The sequence below is a fragment of the Amaranthus tricolor genome, chromosome 1 (assembly GCF_026212465.1).
Source record: "Amaranthus tricolor cultivar Red isolate AtriRed21 chromosome 1, ASM2621246v1, whole genome shotgun sequence".
NCBI classification, from domain to species: Eukaryota; Viridiplantae; Streptophyta; class Magnoliopsida; order Caryophyllales; family Amaranthaceae; genus Amaranthus; species Amaranthus tricolor.
The window spans coordinates 149,653-174,455 of NC_080047.1; the positions used below are offsets into that span (position 1 = coordinate 149,653).

A 24,803-nucleotide genomic window follows, 5' to 3' on the forward strand; every position below is an offset into this window, starting at 1 on the left:
GTATGATCTCTCCTATAAATAGAGAGCTCTCATTCACAATGTAATCAATCCACAAAATACACCCCAAGCCAAACACTAGCCTATATCTCTTCTCTATTGTAATTCTCCATGTTTGAGAGTTCTTTGAACTCCTTTTGATTATATAAGAGATACTACACACCGGAGGACCTAGCCTTAGTTGGGTGAACCTCGTTAAATCTTTGTGTCATTCTATTGCTTTATTTTCTCCTACAAACATTGATTTTATTGATAGCGTAATTTGTTTGTCACAAAACTTCATACACTCGATCTTGGCAATATTAGAGTTTGAAACACATTTTTCGAACTCTAATACATCGTCGTTTTCATATAGTATGATATGATTTGATTTTTCTTGTTTTATTTTAATTAGTAGAAAATGATATGGCGTAAAAATACCCTGCCAAATCATCAAAATTTAGAAAATTTGATAAATCCATGTGGCAATACTCCCATGAGTGTCACTTGTAATCTTCTAATATTTTTAATAGATTGTATAATTAGATATTTGATTTTTCTTTTTTTATTTTAATCGGTAGATAATGACAGGTGCAAAAATACCTTGCCAAATAATTAAAATTCGACAAATCTTTTAAATTCAGGTGCCAAAACTCCCAATAAATGCCACTCAAAAATTTTCAATCTTTTAAATAGATAGAATGACATAATTAAATATTTGATTTTTTTATTTTAATTGGTAAAAAATAACAAAATGTAAAAATACCTTGTCAAATAATCAAAAATTAACAAATCTCCTAAATCCATAGGACAAAACTTAAATAAATGTGAGTTGGAATTTTCCGATCTTTTTAATAGATATTGGTTGTGGCGTGCACCAAATTTATAACCCTTTTACAAATCAAAAACCAAGAATCGAGAAATATCCAAAACTAGAACTCACAATCCTGAATCTGATTCCCAATTTCCCATGTCCAATTGATTTAGATTTAGGAGTAGTTGACATCTTCCTTTTGTCAAACATGGTGATGGACTGATGGTGTATGCACGTCAGATCGTGTAGTAATCGAACCAGTCAATTCATCTTCCACAATTTTATTTTACTCAAAACTCCACCATTTCCTTCCGGAGTTGGAGTATTTCTCATCTTCTTCTCTTTGATTTGATTGACGTGCCCTCATCAACAACTACTGGGTTTATATGTGTTGCAGACATTAGTGGTCTTAAGTCTCAACTTTAAAGCCTTTTCCCTCTTCAATTTGGCACCCCTCATCCAATACTGGCTCGAAGGTTTCAAATTTTCTCCTTTTTTCAGGTGGGTATCCTTCTATTTACTGCAATTTCTCTTCTCCATGTTCACATATAAGAAAGACTTCTTAATTTTCATGTTTAAAGCATGCACTTTTTTTGTTTTTAGTATCAGTAGTTTCAATGCATGATTTTTTATTATTGGTTTAGTAAAAGATTAATATTTGTGATTAGTCAATTTATGTGTATAGTTCTGTATTTTTCATTGATTTTCCGATTACAAGTTTGTCATTATTGATGACTGAGCATGAAAATTATCACCGTTGAATATAATTTAAATGGGCTGTTAGTGTTTGTGAATAATTCTTACCATAATGTTACGCTCGATTGTTAAATTTGGGTGACAATTTGCATTTTCAGAAATGGATGGGAGTTCGGGTGACAGTGAGTCATTATACGCCCGTATACAGGAACTGGAAAAAGGTATGTTTGAAAGTCTAATTCTATTACTGTCTGTAGTCAGATACCCTAGGAACTAGTAAGTAGTAAGCTCATTCTGTTTAGGATTGTTACCTGATTCTTGGTTGAGGGTTTGCATCCCCTTTTTAGTCCATTGCCAAGTTTAAATGTTTACTATTTATGATAGGTCTATTGCAGACCCGTGTTTTAGGATTAAAGGCTTTAGTGTTGTACTTTTTTGTGGCGAGCAAAGTTGAGCTTTCTGATTTTTCTGTTGGTTATCAAGGTTTTGTTACCTTGATTACATCTTACTAATATATTACTTTTATTGGTAGAGCGAGATGATCTACAAAAAGACATTGAGGAATTGTGCATGAAGCAAGCAGGTCCTGGGTATGTTGCATTTGCTACTCAGTTGTATTGTCGAAGGTATACACATCTTATGTTAATAATAGATTGCTGGGAATTATAGCAATCTGTAATGTTTTGTCGTCTGGGATTGGAAAATTAAGTTGGTGGCATTCTACGACCTAAAAATTTAATTGATCTATTAGGACTGCTGGCTTGGAACAAGAGGTTGAGAACTTGAAGAAGAAGTTGGCTGATTGTGTTAAAGAGAATTCAAATATCACGGAGGAGCTATCTGAGGCTAAGAGAATAAAAGTGAGTTCCTTGCTTCGTAGGTAGTTATGTACTATTGTCTGTGTCTGATGGGTTCTTTTTCTATATCCAGACTCATTTGGATCAACTCCTCAAACTGGAGGTTGCAAAGGTCTGTGTATGCTTCTCACACTAACTCTGTTATTCTCTTTGTTCTCTTTCTTGATATGCTTTACTAACCTGGCTTCCTCACTTGTGCACTTCTCTTATGGTTGAAGCTTTGACATTTCTACATTGCTATTTAGGAACTCATAAGTATGCAACCGTACCTTGTGACAACAAAAATGTTGTTTACGATTGACTCTTGATAGAAAACATCATTTGCAACTTACCATTATAAATTAGAAGTGTTTAGTTCATTATAACCCAATAACCCAAAATCAAACCTATAATATTTTTGGCCCCATTGAGAATGAATAAATAGTTTGTCAATTTTGTAGATTTTAACTTGTTCTAGTGCTAGCATAGTAGAATCATAGAATTTCCTCATATAGTCTCCACTCTCCATATTAAGGTGTGCATATTATATATCATATCGATAATAGAATTTCATGTTTGAGGATTCGTGAGTTTGAACATGTTTCTTCATTTTCTTACTTAAAGCACGAATCTGACTACAGACAGGATTTTGTGTTCGTTTTTGTTTGGAATTATGTAATTGATTGTCATCTCTGGCTTCTCTCATCTCCTTTCACCATTGTGCAGAATTCAGAAGTAACTAAACAGCTTGAATATTTGCGTGGAGTTGTTACTAATGCTTTCGCTGATCGTGATCATGCAATACTAGAGGTGATTATTCACCACACTCTTTATCTTGATTAGTGCTTTGTGAACTGTAGTATTCATGATCGTGTATACTTGTATTTGTATCAATGTCCTCTCATTGCTTTCAGGCTGAGAAGGCCAAAGAAAATGAAGATCTGGTGTCTCAGAAATTAAATGATACTGAAAAAAGGTATATCTCAATATGTTTCCATTTGATCTGCTTATCAAGTTTGAGATATGTGTTTATGGTTTGTGTAATTGATGTGAAAGTTGATGAGTTCAATGGTTTCTTTGTGCTTAATTTTTTAATTGCTTTGCTGTATCAGGATATTAAGTTAGAAAGTTCATTTATGGTTTGTTTTTCTTTGAAGAATGGTTGTATGAATGTGAAATATCCAGGGTAAATAGTCTCCTTACAACTTCTGTAGAACCATTTTATTGCAACCCAAGTCTAATAAGCTGAGCTGTATTTGCTTGGAAAGTGTAAGTTTCTTCTGAGATAAGAGTGGAAGTTCAATGTCGCCGTTCTCGTTTTATTGATAATTTTGTAAAAAATGAAAAATCATCCCTTCATTACTCCAACATTCTGGATTTTTTCTACAAAATTGTTGGAAGGTTCTTATGGAGTGTTTTGGTGTACCTCATTTTATAATCCTCCACACCGTAGCCTTTTTAATACTTTCTGAAATTTTCCTTTTTTGGCTCGTGGTTGTCACAGCCACTGAGTTTGAAAACTGGTTGATGTAGTCCATCCCAATAATATGGAATTAAAGCTTTGGCATTACTTTTCTGTGTGTATTTCAAGGGCATGGTTTATGAGTGAGTTAAAGATTTTTTTTATTTTTTATTTATTATGGGAATCTGTATTGAAAAATAATGATGTTTGCATACTGTGAACAGTGAAGGACTGGAGTGTACATTGTATTTATGTGAAGTAGCAATTACCTAGTTGCTGCATTACATTCATTTGATGAAAATAACCTTTTTATGGATTCGGCTGATTAATCTAGCCATTATGAGACTTATCTTCTAGTGTTAGAGTAATGTTGTTAAATCTCTGAATTGGGAAAGTTTTTTTAAAATTAATTTTTTTATTGGGGTTTTGGAAAAACTTATTACTTCATGTTATTGGTTTGAAATTGATAGGAATACATGATCCAATGTGGGTTGTTTCAATGGAGAGATGTTGAGAGGCTTACCACATTTTCTTTTTCATTTTTATTTTTTGCATTGCAAGATGGCAGTGGTCTGATCATTTGTATGAGCCTGTAACTTTGGTAATGACAGACTGTTATCTGGATTTCCCATTTTTCAAAGTGTTGAATTTAGACACTTAGACTAATGTTACGAGTACATGTTAGGGAAAGTGAAATAGATATTAATTTGGTTTCTAAATTATTTGTTCAAGAGCTTTGTAAGTGATTTAGGAGCATGATGTTTAATCGACTCTATACGTCATTTGTATCGGTTTGCAATCTCTTGGTGTGTTTTTGATGCGATTCACTTTTACTTACAAAAGCAAGGCCTTTGTAGCTGTAATACCATAGATGATATGCCATACATGATACACCAGTACACTTCTTTGCTACCACTAATTTGAGCAGATATATGAAAATCATATTTTACCTTTCTCTGGTTGGATATAAGGTTTCTAAAGCATAAATTCTCAATCTGTAGTTTTCATGTAATTATATAATTTTGATTCTTATATGCAAAAAGCTGATATAGGATATGATAGACTTCTAATAAGTTTTGAAGCAGGTTACTAGAACTCACTGCAAGATCGATAGAGGCACAAGAGCAATTATTGAGTTTAAAGACGAAACTTGCTGAACAAGGTCAGGAGATAGAAATGTTCAGTAAGGTAATTTTCTTTGCATATAGACTTGTGCTTTAACATAGATTTATCCACCTGGCTTCTGTAAAACTGTGTTCCTGTTTTGACAGATTATTAATAAATTCTACAAGATCCGACAGCAAACTTTTGAAGGTAAGACGGATGGAGAAAGTGGGTGTGACGATCAGTATGAAGATGTTTGCTGGGATGAAAAATGTGCATGGCTTTGTAATGACCCCCCAGAATCATGGAGCTTCAATGTTTATAAGGAGACTACGACTGCCGCCTATGTAGTGAGTTCTTGTTCATTTTGTACATTATTTTCATTGTTTTGTAATAAAATTATCTCAATATCTTATAATAGGAACCTTGAAGTAGATTCTTATGTCGCAAGCCCTGCAACAAGTCTTGTGTCCTATTTCAGGGCAATTACTAAAGTTGTTGTCTTGGTTTGACTGAATACTCTTGTAGCATTGACTATATTGCTTAGAGTGTATGTACTTATATTTCATAGTACCCTTTCACAATATTTAAAGGCTGGGTTGATTGGTAAGACACATAAGCTGTCTGTTAAGTGTAAGTCGTGTTGTACTATTATTGGATTTTCAGAGGCAACAAAAAAGCCTTGGCTATACGTGGTTTTGGCTAAAATGTCTCTTAAGCTCTGGAGTCTTTTTTGAATGATTTAAGGAAACTTGAAAATTTAATTATATGCAATACATCATCGAGCTTAATAAGTTACATGAAGTGCAAAATTAAACGTGTTGCTTTCTCTATTTGAACAAAATCATGGGCTTTTTGTGTGTCAAATAATCATATTACCTAGCCATATTTATTAGTTCTTCCTCAGACAGGCTGCTATGCAAGAAGAGCTGGAGACGTTAAGAGGAGATCTTCAATTCAAGATGCAAATGGTGAGATGGAAATTTTTCAGAAAGTGAACCTCGTTAGGTCCTTTTTCTACTTGCATTTATTAAATATTTTTTAGTGTATTCTTGTTAGGATTATATTGTCCACCAAGTTTGTTTTCTATACTTATTGTTTGAGTTGTACCTCTGGTGATTATCTTTTGTTTTCCCCAAAATCTGCTTAAGATAATGTGCAGTTTCCTCTTTCCCTGTGTTTCCGATAAAGATAATGAAAATGTGGCAATTCTGAGTTCTTTGAAACAATCATCTGTTTTTTCTATCCTTATTTTTTACTGACATCAGGTTTCTTCTGCTCATATGCATATTTATGCAATGTGTGAACTCAATAGCTTTCTGAAGAAATGAATGCCTCTACCTTCCGTTTTCTTTTTTGATACTTCTATGCCTTGACTCCTTCATGTTTATGTTTTGCAGGGGTTGGAAATTGAAAAGCACCTAAGGAGTAAGATTACTGATTTGGTGCGAAAAAAGGTAAGATTTTTTTTGCATTCTTCTATGCTCAAACTTCAATCATCCTTCTCTAAATATAGCCTATTTATAAGGTAAATATGTTCTCAAATCAGATTCTGTCGGACAGACTTATTGAAGGAATTTCATCCATACGTGAATATCATTCTCAACAAAAGACATGCATCATAGAACTACTTGATACTGAAAAATTCTATCTACAATCTGTTGTCAGCAACATTCAGGAAAAGATTGAGAAGTTGTCAAAAGACATCTACTCTGCTGAGGTCAGTTAGCCCATCTGTTTGCATGATCGTTTCTCATACTCGTATGTCTCTAGGTGCAAAGGCAATAGCAATATCAATGTGCTCAACTCGCAAGTCTCTAGGTGCCAATGCAATAGCAATGTGCTCAAGAACATGTCTTCAGGGCCTTATTGTTCTTTGAAAGGCCTATATGATCACATAGTAAAATAAAAATGAGCGCATAGGCCTTTCAAAGTGATCATATAAGCCTTAAAAATGATCATATAAGCCTTAAAATTGATCACATAAGCCTTACAAAAAAAAAAATCACATAAGCTTTAAAAATGATCACATATGAAATAGCGTCCTAATTTTAGGACGGTCCTAAATAAGAATTTTTGAATTACGCAAAGGAGTATGAAGGAGCAAGCAAGCAAAGGATAATGTAATGTACATCATGAGGTGGATAATCAATATACCTAACAATACGATCTTGGGAATATGCCATATGTTGAGAGTATGCCAAGGCTGCCATGCGATATTTGACATTTGGGTAGGACAACTATTAGTCCTCTTGTATTTGCCACTAGTACACTGTTGCCTTTTCAATTTGTTTAGTTTTAGGGAGAATAAAACAAATATTTGAAATGTGTGGATGGAATGAGAAGAAACGATTAAACAGGTGTATGAGAATTGATGAGGGTGTGGTCATGTGGAGTCATTTCCAAAAAACATAACGTAGCAAATTTAGTTGGATGAACTAGAAATTGTATCCAAGTCAAGGGCATAGAGGAGTATTGTGTAATAGAACTCTATTAAGGTTTTAATTATGTCAGAATGAAATTTGTCAAGTGGCCAAATGTGATATGTATATAGGAAAAAGGAGAAATGGCATTCAGAAAAGTTGGATGACTATTTGGGAGTTTTTTCTACTCGAGCAGTTAATCATACATATTATCGTTTCACTTTTTCTACATGTTTATGTTCTATTTATATTTTCATTATATTTTAGTACATTTTGTTTCTGTTATGTCATGTTTTTCTCTGCTTTAATTTGTTACTTTTCTTCTCATCTCCATTTTTTTTCTGAATTTAAACGGTTTGCTTAGCAGAGACTTCTGCCTGAAGCAAACAATACATGACCTATACCAGACTACACCTTAGCCCATTGCAACTGGTGTAGGAGCTGGCTTCAATGATACCCACCCAAACCCAAAGACTCGTCACTCCAACAAACTATTGCTAGGGACCAAACACATTGCCTTGCTACAGACTCAAATTTAGGCTATGTAATACAAGCGGATCCAGTTCAGATTACCACCCAACTTAACCAAACCGAGTTCCAGAATATGCAAACCCAAATCCGAAACTTGATTGATAAAATATTGCAACAAACAGATAAATTTCAAAAAACAAAAACAAAACATAAACCAAGAACCAGAATGAGGTCTCCATATAGTTTTGACCATAGAAAACATGAGCCAAGAACAGATTCAGGGTATCCAAATCAATGGAGGCAAAAGAAACTAAACCTACCTCTCTTCACTACAACAAACCCAGAAGGGTGATTTATGAGAATGGAATGCTACTTCACCTTTTATGACTTCCATGAAAAAGATAAAATTCAGGCTCTAATAGTGAGGCTTGAAAACGATGTCTTGCTTTGGCTCAATGAGAGAACCACTGTCATCTCATCACGCGATGGGGAAAACTGAGGAGCTTGCCGAGGCAACATTTCCCTGTGAGTGATTATGGCTCTTTAAATGAACAATTCCTAGAGGTGGCGCAACTCGCAAGAGTGCTTCTGGCCGAGTCTAGGAGGATTTCAAGTTGGGATAATTAAGTGCCCTGAATAAGTTGTAAATTTTTAGGTTCAGGTTGGGATCCTCATCAATTTGAATTCAAGTTGGGTTAACACTAGGTCGCATTAATACGGTTCAGTCATAGTTGGTTATACTTAAAGTTAACTAGCTATTTAGATTGGTTAATTTGAGTTCCGATCAATTAGAGATTTATATTAGGTCTCGTCAGTTGACTGTTGCATGTCGAGTTGGGTAAATTACAAGATGGGCCACTTTTGATCAAATTCTTCATATATGATTTGCATTAGAATGGCCACTTTTGTAAATGCCATGCTGGCTAAACTTGATTTTTCGTTATGGAAACTAGCTATTATTTTATCTGATGTTTGTTACCATTTCACTGTAGGTATCAGATTCCAATACACCAAATGTTTCTCAGATGATAGATTCCTCTGCTCTGTCACAGGCGTTGCAGGAGAAAGTAAAAATCATTTATTTGCCTTCTCTTCTCAGTTCTCTGGTGTTTTGGAATGTTTGTTGTTTGACAATAACTTGATTTTAATCAGGTTTCGGCTTTACTGCTTCTATCACAGCAAGAAGAAAGACATTTGTTTGAAAAAAATGTCCAAGTTGCTTTTCAGGAAACTTTGGATGAGCTTCAGAGAACACTACAGCTTGTAATTTCTCTTTTCCTCTTGAGCGAAAATAATCTTGACACTGGTTCCTTTTTAACATGTTTAAAAATGTGTATACAAAGAAATGATCCTCCTAAGAGCAAAATGCTTTATTGCAACTGCGTTAGGTACACGAGAAAAGGGGCAAAAATGCAATACGTAGTTGAGAAAAGGAGCAACATTGTAAGTGGTGCAACTGAAAATTGCTGAAGATTTTCCTACAATTCCTGAAAAATGTGGAATAGATGTTAATGCAGAGAATGATGAAATTAGAGCGCAGAGGGCAGAACTGGTAGAAAAAATAAGAAAAACTTAGCTTTGTGGATTGAAATAGACAGGAGGATATAACATCTTTTCTTAGATGAGAGGAAACTTTGCTATAAGTGGGACCCCTCTCATTCAGCCATATCTTGAATTCCCTTATGCTATGTTTGGGAACCATGATTTCATTTGGAAATTTGGAATTGACCCAAATTTATTGTTTGGCAACTCAAAAATTATTAAATTTGGATTTAAATCAAATTTCACCATTGTATTTTAAGTAGTTAAAGTTGAGAATTTGAAAATGATTACCTAAATCTTGTCATTTTCAAATTCCTCATTTATGATTTCATAATTGAAATTCATAATTTAACATGAAATACTTGTTCCCAAACACTACATTATATCAGAATGAATTTTGGTGTGTTTGTGTTCCTAATATTTCTCACAAGGCTATAAAACAACTACCAAATTATTAAATGATTGTTGCTGGTTATCTAACTATTTCTTTCTGGTTTTAATGTGCGTAGTTTATAAAGACTTTGACTCCGTATCATCGCTAAGATGCTCAATAATCTTGTTCTCCTCTTCTTCTCTCCCCTGCTCGTAGATTCCTCTAAAACACCTGGAGATAAGTAAAAGAACGTTTGTTGTGATCTCTGATTGGCCATGATTGGTCTTTGCTTTTATCTGGGAGGAAGTAAGTTACACATCACAAGAGACCACAATCTGTATCTTTAACCTTTGAGGACTAAAGTTGGTGAGAAAATCTAGGTATCACTTATAGGATGATTGGCAGCCATTGTTGCATTAAAAATGGCGAAAGTCTACATATTTGGCCCTGTACTTAACTACTTGTTATTAAAATCCATCCTTTGTACTAAAATTTGGGTAGAGTTATTATGGAGACTAGAAAAGTGATGCTAGGGAGAGAAATAAGATTTCTGAAGCAAATCTGGTAGCTAGAAGTGACTTGGCCTTGCTCTATAGGTCTCCTCCTCCTTCCCTGCAGGGGCAGTTGCTATAGCAGCATGATATTTACTGATAGTTCTTTCCCATGATGGGTTGGGTTGGCCCTAGTGTATTTTTTTATTTTTTATTTTTATTTTTTTTCTACAGTACCGTGCTCAGGAATTCAGGATTGTTAATTAGTGTTCTTCACCTGTTTATGCATATGATATTGATAGTATGATTATGTTTGTTGTCCATTAGTTTTACTTGTTCCGTACTAGTTAATTTTGTGGTTTTTTCATTTACTGAGATCATGTTTTCAGGCCACTCAGGAGAAGGTGAAGGCTCTTGTTGAACTGGCAGATGTGAAAAAGGAATATCAGTTGTTATTAGAGTATGTGCTCATTAGAGAAGCTCCACTTCCTTTCCCATAGAAAGATCTTACCAATAATCAATACTTGGCCTTTTTTTGGTGTGTGTACCTCTGATACTTGTCATGAAATGTACTAAAATGTGTGTGACAGTTCTATGTATGTTTCTAAAAAAGGGAGAAAAAAACTGCTCTTCAGATGCTTCATTTTATTATAAGAAACTATACTTCGCATTCTGATATCATATGCTGTTTGCCTCCTAAGGGTTTATGAAAGTAGCTTTTACTTGCCTCAATCTTTATTCTTGTTAAATGTCTGTATCATAACGTGCAGGAAGACTACTCATCAAGAAAACCTTCTTCCTAGTCATGGTGATAGTAGAACAATTGCTTCTGAAAGAGATGGGAGGTTAACGAACTTTTTGAAGAAAACTTCAAAACGCTGGCTTGGTACAGAATGGAATTCTCCTCCTCCTGCTCCCCCTAACTTGGAATCTGAACAATCTTTGGACAGAAGCTCTAATCGCAGCATGGATGATGCAAGGTCTATGTTTTTTCAATCACATTTTTGTATATGTTCATGTTAGCAAGATTACATTTTCCCTGTATGGTTAAGTTTTTTAATTGGAGCTATTAAATTAGCATGCAGGCTTCGGATTGAGATTGCAAGCCTTAGAGAGAGCATGCAAAACTTGGTACGATTGACATCTGATATTCGTAAACTTAGAGTCTCTCTCATACAGGTAATTCTTGCAACATATTCATTAATTTGTTTTTGCAGCCATATTTTATGTTCTGTATTCAGCTGACACTTAAATAGCTCAATTTGGGAAGCTTTTTTCTAGATATAATAGTCCGAGTTTGGCACTATAAAATAACCAAAAAAGGGTTAACACTAATTGAATTTGGTGTAATTTTGCTAGAAAAATCACCTGTGAAGATTGGCTCATCCTTGTCTAAATCCAAAGATTTTTTTTCCACAATCCATTTTAATCCGTTACCACTTGAATTGTTGGAATTAGATGGTATGGAAATATTATATTATGAAGAAAAACTAGGATAGAATCACATTCCCATGAGAATGACATGCTACTTTTCATGAAACTTTACTCTAGAAATTATTACCATTACCACTATTTATGAAATGAGCCTTGAAAAAACATGCATTAGCTCTGTTAACTAACATGGTCAATAATAAACTTTGTATATTTACGTGGTTGTAGGCCAAACGCACACGTTCATCGACAGGTGCATCTACCAATACAACAAAGAAGCTGGATGAAATCATGAAGGAAGCAGAACTGGTAAAAACTGCTCTTAGTGCTGCCTTGCCTCTTAGCTGGTTTGCGGAGGAAGATAGCAATATTAATGTGGAGGACAATAGTAAGGTGGGGGAGTGTAGTGCTGATAAAATGGATTCAGTTTCTGCAGCTGGCATTGAGATGGTAGAGCTTGTTATACTAGCAGCTCAGATAATGAAGGAGAAGAAGAAGATGAGACGAGAGCACAAATTACAATGAAGAGGGAATATATTTTCAGGTGACAAGTAGCGCGGCAGATGCAAGTGGTAAATGCTGTAAATTAGATTTGAGTAGCAGATTTTGTCCATTTTGAGAAATACTATTACTACTACTACTACTACAGTAGCTTTACTTTGTAAATATTGCCCAATACTGCTCTATGTATTCTCCTTTAGGCTCCCTTGTTACCTAATGTAATTTGTCCAATTACTATAAGGAATGTCCTATAGGCTATTACTATACTTGTACATGCTCTTTTTAATTTTATTTGTTACAAAGGTTATGTTGGTGTTCTCTCAAAAAATGTTATGCTGGTGAATGGTGAATTTCCCTGAGGTTGAGGGACATATCTGAATTTCAATGGAAATATCTTAGATTGGGTTTGGGAAAAGAGTTGGTCATGCACCATGCTCATATCTTCGGATTTTCATTAGTGTTGTATGTATCAAATACTACTGTGAGTTGCTTTAGAACTGTAGGAAATGATAAGATTCATTTTCACTAAGATTAATCAGAAAATTTCAATATAACAAACATCATATAGTATCATCAACCTCAACAATCATACATTTTATCTGTTAACTAACTCGTATTAGCATATATATTATCTGCAATCTGCATCACTAATATGCATATCATATCAGTTTGATTATGTAACACACTGAATGAAAGTAAAATCATCTTAGTTTTGTTGATCTTATATGTGACACAAAAACTAATGTGATTAAACAGACGGAAAGTATTTGTTGAGTCCAAAAGGAAGAGCATAAAACTCTTCACTCCTAGTATCAGCATCATATGACCTATACTTAGTCCACCAATGTCTGCCACTGTCTCTCCGCGTTGCAGCATGGCTACGCAACAGAGTTGTGTCCAAGAAATACGATATGATGAGTCCTACTGTCGCCGCAGAGGTAAAGATCACTAGCAATATGCTGTTGAACTGTATAGGAATCCCAGAAAAATACAATGAGACTAGCATCTTAAAGTCAGAATTTGTAAAAGGTTAGTTTTAGTTTGTGCTAGTCGTCAGTTAAATTTCAAAGTCGACAACGTTCAATAACGTTCGATTCGTCGATGTGGGATAACTCATCCCAACATCGACAAAATGTAAAAAATGAAAGAAAGAAAATGATGTAGACATACTGCAACAGACTTTGTGTGGACAGGAGTGTGTCCAGTGACCAAGAGTACTTCATTGAAATATTGTGGCACGGAAAGGCCCATGAATAGTGAGAATCCTAGTATGAACTTTGTTCTGAAACTGTTCATATTGCAGAACTGTAGAAATCCTAGCCCTGCCGAGACTGCATTCAAAATTGCAAAATATCTTCAAATTATTATCACCTTACACAAAAATAAATAAATTTCAACTAGAATAAAAGATCCAAATGTTCAGAAATAGAATCATGTAAGATATTTTATATAGAAGATGTATACCAACATAAGCAAAAAGAACACAGTAAAGAGCTGCAAATATTGGCAAAGGTATTGAAGCAAGGAGTGCCCCGAATTTTCCTATTAAACAGAGGATCAAAATCACCACATCAAAACCTAACGCAAAGTGAAAAACACTGCCATTGGTCTGAATTTTAAGTTAAGATAACAATGATCAATTTAGAATTTACCAAAAATTGAAAAGAAAAGCATGAAAATAGCAGCTACTTGAGTAACTCGACGACTGCCAATTTGGTTGAGTCCTAGAAGTCCCGCATTCGCACTAAGAAAGAACCAAAGAAATGGAAATATATTAATCACACACTAGGTTGTTTTATTACAGGCAATTGACTTTGCTCAAACAAATTCATAAAGAACTATTACACTGATGCAATTGGGCCACAAATTGCACCAAATGCTCCATTCACAAAGTGTCCTGCCCCCTACAACCAAAACCAAAATGAAGCTTTTTAGAAAGATGATTCAAGAATAATAAAATCTTTCAAAATGAAGCAATTTGAAAGACTACAAAGTTTTAGTAAGAATAATTAGCTTCTAGAAGGAATCATAAATTCATAATGCCTACCAGCCAGGCAATCCCGCGACCTACAACTGATGGTGGTATTGGTGTAGCACTGCTGTATCTTGCTGCTGCTATAAATGTTCCAGTAGACTACACCATGCAAAAGTAGACAAATAAAGCAGTTTTTAGTACTAAATCTGTAAAGAGGGAAAAGGATTGGTAGACTGTAATTATTCTAACCTCAATCATAGATACTAAAGCAGCAGCCATCATTGCAAAACCATTTCCAACATTCAAAGTTGGACGTCCCCATTGGAATGGATAAGGAAATCGTATCCTACACCCAGCAATTAAAACCATAACTTATTAGACCTCTGGCTTCTGATTTAAAAAGTAAAACATTAATCTATCGTATACATAAATCATAATACAGCATATAAAAGCGCAAATGTTATATAATCTGATGTTTGCCTATAATATACAAAAGAATATGAACAAACACCCTTCATAAGCGACATGAGAGTCAAAAAAACTATAGTGAAGAATGAAGCAAACGCAGTATGTTTGGAAAGATATACACACCAAGAAGCAGCACTGATGAGATTGGAACGGTCAGTGCGACAATAAAACTGCGTTTTAGGGGAGCTATTTTTGAAAGCACCAGCTGCAGTTAGAATTGCAGCAAAAGCCCAGATAAAACCAATTGTTAAAACTGCTGCATAACGGCGACCATGGGCTTGAAATGGCTTTACTAAGCTAGCCAAATACTGAAACAAATTGATGTAATATGTTAGCAAAAAAGGTAGCATATATATATATATATATATATATATATATATATATATATACACATATATATATATATATATATATATATATATGTATATATATATATATATATATATATATATATATATATATATATATATGTATATATATATATATATATATATATATATATATATATATATATATATGTATATATATATATATGCAATCAAAATTATAAACCACTTATTCTTCTGCAAGTTTAATTGTTTTAGCTAGCATTTTTTGTGCTTGGATAACATAAAATGACAGTTTAAATCACCTGGGAGATAAAGATCAAGAGAACCAGTGCTGGAAGTCCAATTGCTGTGCATTTAGCCAGCTAGTATTGCAAATCAAATTTCGAAAATCTCAGTACTAAATTGCCAACTTGATAAAGCGATGATTATTATCACATCAAAGAATTGCCAAAAACAGATTTTGATAGTACCTGAGGAAACCCTAGTTGGAATAAGCCAAGTCCAGTTAGAACAACAAGAGGAATAGCAGCAAGTGGACTCAAGATCCTACAATAATAACATACTAAATTCCATTAGAGAAGCAGCAAGATAGAGTACATTCATAGTGTTTTGTGCCATGAAAGTTCCACCTTCTTACCTCATAAAGATCCTCCACAATCCCAAAAAACCAACAACAACAGGCAACATTGATCCAAACATCAATGCCCCTTGAAGTGCTCTCATCGAGTGCACGAACCTCTGTTCGATCAAGGACAACAAAGGCACTATAAGAATAGTTGTAAAGGATCATGTGACACTAAAAAAGAAAGAAAAAATCGAAAGGACAGACATTACCACATGAGGATCAATGATGATACTGAAGCGCTCATCAAAAATGATGGGGATAGCAGGGATTACAAATGCATATGAACCCCCAATGATTACTGCAGTCCTACACCCAACTAGAGTCTGCACAAGTGTGTTCAGTCCTGATACTAGGAGCAAAGTTTGTATCACCTGAGCCTTTTCTATCTGACAGATACATACAAATATATATTAAGAAAGTTTGCATAAGTCAAGATGGTGAACATACATCTAAGATCGAGTGAATTGGTAACATAAACTTAGGAATATCTATAATCTATAATCTATACTCTATAGGAGTAAGATTGTAAACACAGTATAATAATGGGAAAGAAATTTACCGGTCCGCCTCCCATTTGAGGAACAAGTATAGTTGCAATCATAACTGTAGTCCCAAGCATTACTACAAAATGCTGAAACCCAAGTATGATATATTCATCTGCACATTACCAAATACCAATTATATATATTCATTGATCCAAAACATTTGTTAGGTAATGCTCCTGTGGTGTTGAGTGAAATTTTGCAGAGTTTTTGAAAGTAAGCTAAACAACTTTTTCTATTTAAGTACATATTCATATGTTGTAAACTTATTCTATACTACATGAACCAATCAAATATCAATATTGATGATTATTAAACTCACTCAGTCACTCACCTATAATAAATTAAATTATAAAATAATCACAAAACCATGTGAATTTTTTTTAAAAAACAAAAAATGAAGCTTGCAAATTTAACCCTGACAAATAAAAGATTATACTCTATTGTCCTTCTAAGACTAGTTCACAAGTAAGAAGTAAGAAATTGATTGTAATGAGCATATTCATATACATATACAATACATGTATTCTTCTCTTGGTTCATTCCTATCTAGCACGGGAGTCAGGATGCTGATAGAAACAAATGACTTATCAAAAGTATTAAGAATTTACAAAAAAACAAAAGAGGTAGAGAGAATTAACATACGAATAGGAGGGTTGCTGGTGAGACAAAAATCGACGAATGGAAGCTGCTCTTTCACTGGAAAAGGCACGAAGATATCTTCTTTAGGTGCCGCCATTATTATTTCTTGATTTTCAGTACTATCATAAGGAATATAATTCAATTGTTCTAAAAGACAAATGCAGACTATAAAACAGGGGAGGTAAGCTAGGTTGATGAGAAAATGCACATTACATTAATACCAAAAATATAATAATAATAATAACAATAATAATAATAATAATAATAATAATAATAATAATAATAATAATAAGTCTTTTTCTACATCTCATTCATCATCCTTTTTTGCTACTTGTGTAAAATAATACTCCAATAGCCAAATACAATTACTGAATTAGAGCAATAATTAGTGAGATTGTAGACAAAATATAAGTTGAGAACAAAAAGGAGAGAGTAGAAATGGAAGGTAAGACTAAATATCAGCTTTGGGAGTTGAGTGTGACATCTTCTTTTAGTTGGGAATTTGCTCGTCTTCTTCTTAACTAATATTTCTACAAATACTCCTTATAATAATAAAGGTCAACACAGTAAAATTTTTTTTTTTTTTTTTTTTTTTTTTTTTTTACCCTTCATCTTCCATTTAGCATTATATCAAGTGAACTGCACATTGCCTTATTTCATCTTACTAATATAATTATATTACTTCCACTATTTCACATTGTGTCTAAAATTTCAAAACAAATAACTCAAATAATTTTAATTAAAACTGGCGCAATAAAAATAACCGACTAATAATCAAATTTAGAATGTGAAAAGTGAAATGCAAGGTAGTAATTTAAATAGTCTTAGATTATTACATTGCTTTATTTTATTGGTAGCACTTACTATAAGAGTATAAGACGTACGATAGTGAATGACATTTTTATTACCATTTTATTAATTGACATCAAATTTTCAATTGAACAATTTTTTAAGATTCCATTGGCATTGAAATTCTATGTCATTCATTTAAAACACAGTAAGTGCCAAGAGGACTTTAATTGGGTTTTAACATACTAAAATTCCTATCATGTATCAACATTATTATAATTTTAGATAAAACAACCCATGGTCAATGACATTTGAATTTTAAATTAGATTTTTGAAATATATATTAAAGATAAAATATATTCATGTGAAATCTTTTTAAATTTATCTTGATGTAAAATTTTTTAATATATAACTTTTATAATTTTTTATAATGCGTATTTACAGATATTAAGGCTTAAAATTTGCTAAAAAATGCATACAAAAAGTAAAGTGAACTAACAAAAAGAAACAGATGGAGTATTTCTTTTTCCGTTCTATTTTATTGATTATGTTTGTAATACATAAAAATTAGAATTTTAATGAACTTTAATATTTTTTTTATAAAATGTATTATAACTATCATTCTTGAATACTTTGACAAAAAAAGTAAAAAAAATAAATTAAAACAAGGGAGGGTTATCTTGATTTGTTCAATGTCGTCAAAATTTTGATAATTTCAAATTTACATGGAATCTTCATTTTGTAATGGATCATCCTAGCACTTTTATGTATAACCTTCCAATATTACAAGTTCTCATTGAATTTAATCATGCTTTAAATTTGATTAGGTTTAATAATAATAATTGAATCTCGTCACAATTACAACAAGCATTATTCTTTCTAATTAAAGTTTTAAGATTGATTCTCATTGTCATCTCCCTTTCCGTCAATTATTTACTATATAATAAAAAAGAATTTATTTTGTTTAAGAGAATCGTGGATGGGTTTAGTTTGTTCAAGAGAATTGTGGATGGTGTAGTCTTTTGTGGTTGAAGACTTTCTCATTCAACTGTATAACAAGAATTTAACTATCACCATCTAAAAAAAATTAATTTCTTTAGAAAATCTGTAGTCTTACCCGATAAAAATAATTCAGTCGGGTTGTAAGAAATTCACCTTATAACATAGACCGAGTTTTGATTTAAATTATCCTATGTCAATTGTCATTGTTAATCTTTGCTTGTTCTTTTCGTTCCATGAATTAGAATTTAGACGTGTGCATGCATGATCCCAATATTCTATAGCTAAGCTTCTTTATTTTTGTGTCTATAGCCCATTGAATTCTGCATCAATATCCTACGCATCCATAATAGTCATTGACCAAGATGCAGGGAAAGTCATTTTATAATGATTGTCATTTAAGCTTGTTCGTTTAAGTTCGTGTTCTCTGATAGAACTAGTGCTAGTAGGGGAGTAGTTCGCCTAGATTATCACAACATAAATTTTAGGAAGATTTGTCCGGAATAATTTTATTTATTGTTTATTTGCTTTGAAAATTTGTCTGAATTATTCACAGCATATCGGCAAAAGGTGAAATTATTCAGCACAATTTTCCAATATTTTATGTCTTTTTTATTTTCGGTGATAATTCGTAATTGTTTTAAATTTTTTTTATTAATGTATTTATTTTACTTTTAAATAGCATCTACACATTTTTCTTATTCCTCTAACAATATCAATTTATTCTATTTATTCTACCATCAAATATCTATAAAATAAATTTAATGAGACAAAAAATATATTTTCTTTCGGTATCAAACTCATTACATATTTTTATGTTATTGATGTAATCTTATACACTACTAGTATTTTAAAACTCTAAGCCCAACTCCATACACTTTCACCCTATATATAGTTTATTTACCACCTTTTGTCCTTCTCCCAATATATGTCACCTTTTGATTAGGTGTTAGAGACGTGATCTCAATTTTTTTCTAGTCCTTGTTTTCCGTTTATATTGATAGGTACGTCTTACATGTTTAAGGTATATTTTAACATATGATATAGAAATTATTGTATTTTTAATATAATAACACAGTTTGAATTGTAAGTTAAATTATGGAGTATGAAGTTTCACTTTCTCACAAACTATATATATGCATCTTATCACACAATTTAAAATAGAATAATTTATTGACTAATGCTAATTTGCGTGCTAAATAAAATTTACAAGATTGCTATTTTCTGACTAATTTACTATTTTAAAAAAGTAAAAAAAAAAAAAAAAAAAAAAAAACTCTATGATTGTGTCCCAAATTGATCTATATAAAATAATTTAATGATTTAAAATTATTTCATACAAAAATAAATCATCTTTATAAAATTAAATAATTTATAGAATTTTGAAAGAATCAATCAATCAGAAATATATGTTGTATGATAGATCTAAATAAAGTAAAAAAATAATATAGGTTAATTACATTTATAACAAGTTACCTAACATATAAATAGATTGGTTTATTTGATTTAAAATGTAGAATGTACCTTTATTATTAGCTAATTATTTCAATTTAGAGGGGTCACTAATTAGTTATATATTTGTGTTAGATATCTTTATGGAATAAAATTGCTGATTTGATTCCATCACGATTTTAGATTATTGCACATAATGTTTTAATATAAAAAATATTAAGAGTTAACTCTCCCATCTTTATACGTACTCATTGAACATGTTGGCTACATCAATTTCACCATTAATTCTCTACTTAAAAATTATATTTTTATATATATTAATATTAAAAATTTCATATTTTATACTGATTTTACTATAATAGTTCAAATTTTTTACATGTTTTATACTCCACACAATTGTAATTTGTACATGGCTTCTGATCTACTATATATGCCCCTTTAATTAATTGTGTTATGTTAAAATTGCCATATATAGATCCTTCATGTTTTAAATAAAACAAGCTTTTTCGAATGATAATTTTGTATGTACCCATGGCAAATTACAAACTTTACAAAGACAATGCATTTCTTTTATGGTGAGAATGCTCCTAACAAATCAAAACAACATAATTACGTCTTACTCCAAACAGACATATTAGATACTTAACAAATCGATTCATTCTGAAAATTTTTTTTTAAGGGTTTTATTTGATCAAAATAGTTATTAGCTTTTCGATTCTTATCCTGCTGGAAGTACTCTCAACCAAAACTAAAATCAATTTCTTTTGAGTTAGTCTGTGTTTGATGAGATTAATAACTCTCAATTCTCCGTCACACAATCTTGCTAGAAACGCTATACATTTGTTTGAAATAATTTTTAATTTGCTTTCTCCATTAATAATAAATAATCAATAATCAATAAAAGAGTTTATACAATGATAATTGCAAAACCCTGACAACCTTTAAAATATAAAACTAATTTGCCAAGCCTGTGAACTAAATGAAAATTTTTGATTCTATTTTCTAAAGTATTTGAGACTCAAAGATACATGTGGTCAATAGTACGTAGAGTAATTAAACTTTAATTATTTGACTAATACTAGTTAACTAATCGCTTAGTACTTGTATTAGTTTACCTAAATACATTGACCAAGTCTGTATTGAAAATGGCCCTCGTCGATTATGATCTAAATGTGAGAGTGACAAATTAAGCAACCAGTTCTACAACTACAAGCAATCATATTAAAGTCTTTACGACTAAAACAAACGTGAAGTATCATCTAAGTTTTTTCAATACTCCAATTTCTTTATATTTTCACAATAAACAAATGTACCTTTTGACTGCCACTGGATACTCAAATTTTGATTGTAAATTCTGAATCCAAGCAGTTTCTGCCACAAACATAGCAACAACATGGTAATCAACTTCAACACTAGATTGTAAAAAACCAACTCAATCAAAAGCTTAAATCGATGTTTGAGGTCCCTAGATATGTTATATACTCTAGCACGCCCCCTCACAAGAAAGCCCTTTGGACTCAAAGTGTAGATGTCTAATATTATATATTTCACTTTAAATGAGGGGTGGTTGAGATTTAAGCGCGTGACCTTTTATCACTCTGGCTTCTGATACCATATTAAAGAACTAACTCAAGCAAAAGCTTAAGTTGATGGTTGAGGCCCTAAAATATGTTATATACTTTAACAATTACCACCAAGAAAGACACAGTTTCCAAAAATAGAACAACTAGTGTCAAACACCATTTCCAATCAGCATTAAAATATGCAGCAATCCAGTAGCTTGAGTAGATGAAAATTAAAACCGTAGGATAAAGTTCCTTTGAGATAGCGAAGAACCCTCTTAAGAGCTAAAAAATGAGGTTTATAGACAAATTTGGTGAACTACATATAAAATATATGGACGTGTAATTGTAACATATTGGAGAGTCCTTCAACTACTATTTTAAATGTGACAGACTAACAGTAACATGATCAAGGATCGAGGTTCTGCATAGCGAACTCAAAACTCAATATTTCGATACCTTTATTCCATAGAAAGATAGAAGAACGTGTAAAAATGGAAGGTTTTCCCATTGCAAATTAAAAAATTAATTCCCACTTTGCTTGAAATGGGAAACTATTTCCCACATTACCGTCCACGTAGGATAGGTGAGAGAATTTTTTTTTTTTAATATAACCGCTACATGAAATGGCGGTTTTGTTTAGGGATCTGAAGTAAACCACTAGATGAAATGGCGGTTTGTGAATTTTTAATTTTTTTAAAAAAAAATGATAAAATTGAGTAAACCGCCACTTGAAGTGGCGGTTTTGTAGCGGTATAAAACAATAGCTTCGAGCATTTGTTCACTGCATTTCATTTTCCTCTTTGCTTCTTGCTGCCGGTATTAGTGTAAAAAAAAAATTCCGTCACTCTCATTTACTTCAAATTTACAATTCCTCTCATTCAACTAAACTAATCAACTACATTCTCATCTTCTCCTTGTGTACTACTTCATTTTCATCCTCATTTAAGGTATGAATAAAACCCTAATTTTTTTTCAATATGCAAATTGTATTTTGTTCATTATTGTTTTCAATTGAAGTTATAAATACGTCGATTGTTTGTTACATTCTCTTGTTTTCATGATTTAAGCTTACATTTTACACATTTGTAGTTGAATTTTAGGATTTGGTTTGTATGCTTATAAAGTGTTTGATGAAATGCTTCAATGAAAGTTTATTACTTTGTAGGATTAGTTTAATGGTTTTAGTATATATTTATGGTATTTTTAGCTTTTATATTTGAAATGAACCTTCTAATAAGTGTCTAATACCTTAATATCACAAATTCTTATATTCAAATTTACACTTTCCTTACTCACAATCAACAATTAAGTGTATGTGAAATGACATGAAAAATATGTTTGTATTTGCAGAATATGGATCATTATCCCGTTATAGTTTATTGGGGTGGGGAAGTAAGTTATATTGGATCCGATGTTGGGTATAATGTAGGATTAAATACAGTGATGTTTATCCATCGTCAAAATACGACTTTTGAGGTGTTTGTTAGCAAAGTCTATGATGTAAATTGGTTGTGATCACAACTCTTTTATGTTAAAAATGGAGATGAAATACCCGGTGACTGGGAAAAATGTGTTAGTCCCGATTAAGAATGATGAAAGCATAAGTGCTCTTGCTTATGCAGCATCACAAGCCCCTGGAATAGCAATGGAGGTTTATGTTAAATTGGTTGCAAATTTGAATAATGCGAGGGAAGTCATGACTAGCATGGAACTTCCAGAATCAGGTCCTAGTGTACGCCATGATACATTCACAAAAATGTTAAGTAACCCAAATTACATTAATGAGCACTTGGATGAGTTTACCTCTCCAACTCATTCACGTGGCATTGGTGGTGGTGTAAGGAACATCTTTTCCACGAGTCACTTGGGTAGGCTTAATGCGAACGAGGTTGACTCTTTAGATCAGGAGGATGAGCATATTGATTCTGAATCAAAAGAGGATGATGAAAGAAGAGAAGCTCTAGATGCAGCGATTAGAGATGCTGCTCCATCTCAAGATTGGCTTAGAATTGATGAAGTTGATCAAAGATTGATTGATGCATGGATGACCTGAAATAATGACAACTCCATGAATGAAAATGGAGACTTTAGGATAGGGCAAGAGTTTAGCTCCTTAGACCACCTTAAGAAGAATGTTAAAGCATGGGCGATTTCTAACAATAGAAACTTCCGTGTAATTGAGTCGGAGCCTTCAAAGTACGTTATCCAATGCACTAATGCGGAGGATATAGGTTGTGAATGGAAGATGCGAGCTGTTATGACCGCAACGGAATCATTTAAGATTGTGCGATTTAAGGGTCATAATCAAGATTGCTCAGTACATTACAGTGATGACCATCCCCTCCTTACTTCTGAATTTGTTGCTGATCTTATCGTGGATATGATCAGAGTTGATCCAGCGTTTAAGGTGAAGTCAATCGTTAATTTTGTAAAAAATAAATGCGAATTTGTTATAACATATAAGAAAGCTTGGTTGGCCAAAAATAAGGCTATAACAAAAGTATTTGGGGATTGGGATAAGTCCTTTGAGGAGCTTCCAAGGTATCTGCAGGCGTTAATGTAATCTAATCCAAGAACAATGGTGCAATGGGAAGTCCAACCGACAATGGATCCTACCATAGTGATGTTTAACCGAATTTTTTGGGCTTTCGGACCTTCCATTAAGGGTTTTCCCCATTGTCGTCCCCTTATTTCTATAAATGGTACACATTTGTACGGAAAGTACAGAAGCACACTTATGATTGCTATGGCGATAGATGCAAATTCTCAGTTGTTCCCACTTGCCTTTGTCGTTGTGGAGGGAGAGAGCAACGACACATGGAGTTGGTTCTTGGATTGTATAAGGCATTATGTCACTAAGAGGGACGGCTTATGTGTTATATCTGATCGTCACAAGGGAATTTTACATGCAATGAATAGAGTTAGAAAAGGTTGGGAAGAGCCATTTGTATTTCATCGGTTTTGTAAACGTCATCTTGCTTCGAACGTACATAAGAAGTTCAAAAACATAGCAGTCAAAAACTTATTTGGAAAAGCTTCTGAACAGACAAAGATTCGGAAATATAATTTCTACATGAATCGCCTTAAAGAGTTTAATGAGGAAGCGTATAAGTACTTAGTGGATGCTTCTATTCCTGAGCGCCAATGGACTTTGATTAATGATGGTGGGCATCGATAAGAAGTGAGAACTACAAACATGTCTGAAGTGTTCAACGACGTTATGAAAGGGGCTAGGTCACTCCCAATCACTTCATTGGTTAGGATGACATTCTTCCGGGTAAACGAATACTTTGCCAC

The 24,803-nt window shown here is 32.8% G+C and overlaps 2 protein-coding genes across 3 annotated transcripts; one reads left to right on the top strand and one right to left on the bottom strand.

Annotated features, from left to right (window-relative positions):
* Positions 1-851: 851 nt before the first annotated feature.
* On the top strand, positions 852-12,392 carry LOC130818474 (uncharacterized). 2 transcript variants are annotated; one of them, XM_057684647.1, is made up of 18 exons: positions 852-1,291; positions 1,645-1,707; positions 2,019-2,112; positions 2,238-2,346; positions 2,417-2,455; positions 3,049-3,132; positions 3,237-3,298; positions 4,870-4,972; positions 5,056-5,238; positions 5,800-5,859; positions 6,289-6,345; positions 6,438-6,608; positions 8,775-8,849; positions 8,935-9,045; positions 10,578-10,648; positions 10,959-11,168; positions 11,274-11,367; positions 11,848-12,392. In XM_057684647.1, exons 2-18 carry the CDS (start codon positions 1,647-1,649, stop codon positions 12,142-12,144), a joined length of 1,881 nt encoding a protein of 626 aa, XP_057540630.1. In that variant the 5' UTR covers positions 852-1,291; positions 1,645-1,646; the 3' UTR covers positions 12,145-12,392. The 2 variants fall into 2 exon arrangements, with proteins under 2 accessions (XP_057540630.1, XP_057540635.1); XM_057684652.1 differs by having other exon boundaries at positions 2,019-2,076.
* A 231-nt stretch (positions 12,393-12,623) lies between these two features.
* Positions 12,624-17,120, bottom strand: LOC130818481 (nucleobase-ascorbate transporter 4). The gene is made up of 14 exons (XM_057684655.1): positions 16,705-17,120; positions 16,077-16,174; positions 15,727-15,903; positions 15,530-15,630; positions 15,363-15,438; positions 15,195-15,254; positions 14,687-14,871; positions 14,345-14,441; positions 14,168-14,254; positions 13,966-14,024; positions 13,773-13,864; positions 13,585-13,662; positions 13,291-13,451; positions 12,624-13,087 (listed from the first exon to the last, which is right to left on the bottom strand). Exons 1-14 carry the CDS (start codon positions 16,796-16,798, stop codon positions 12,869-12,871), a joined length of 1,584 nt encoding a protein of 527 aa, XP_057540638.1. The 5' UTR covers positions 16,799-17,120; the 3' UTR covers positions 12,624-12,868.
* Between the last annotated feature and the right edge of the window lie 7,683 nt (positions 17,121-24,803).

Bases quoted from the DNA above. Each gene is read 5' to 3' on its own strand.
- LOC130818481 (XM_057684655.1), bottom strand. From the start codon at position 16,798: ATGGCGGCACCTAAAGAAGATATCTTCGTGCCTTTTCCAGTGAAAGAG. The intron at 15,631-15,726 runs GTAATGTCTGTC...TTGATCGAACAG, and splicing joins TCATCATTGATCCTCATGTG to AGGTTCGTGCACTCGATGAG. The intron at 13,452-13,584 runs GTATACATCTTC...TTTTGAATGCAG, and splicing joins TGTTCTTTTTGCTTATGTTG to TCTCGGCAGGGCTAGGATTT.
- LOC130818474 (XM_057684647.1), top strand. From the start codon at position 1,647: ATGGATGGGAGTTCGGGTGACAGTGAGTCATTATACGCCCGTATACAG. The intron at 1,708-2,018 runs GTATGTTTGAAA...TTTTATTGGTAG, and splicing joins TATACAGGAACTGGAAAAAG to AGCGAGATGATCTACAAAAA. The intron at 5,860-6,288 runs GTGAGATGGAAA...TATGTTTTGCAG, and splicing joins TTCAATTCAAGATGCAAATG to GGGTTGGAAATTGAAAAGCA.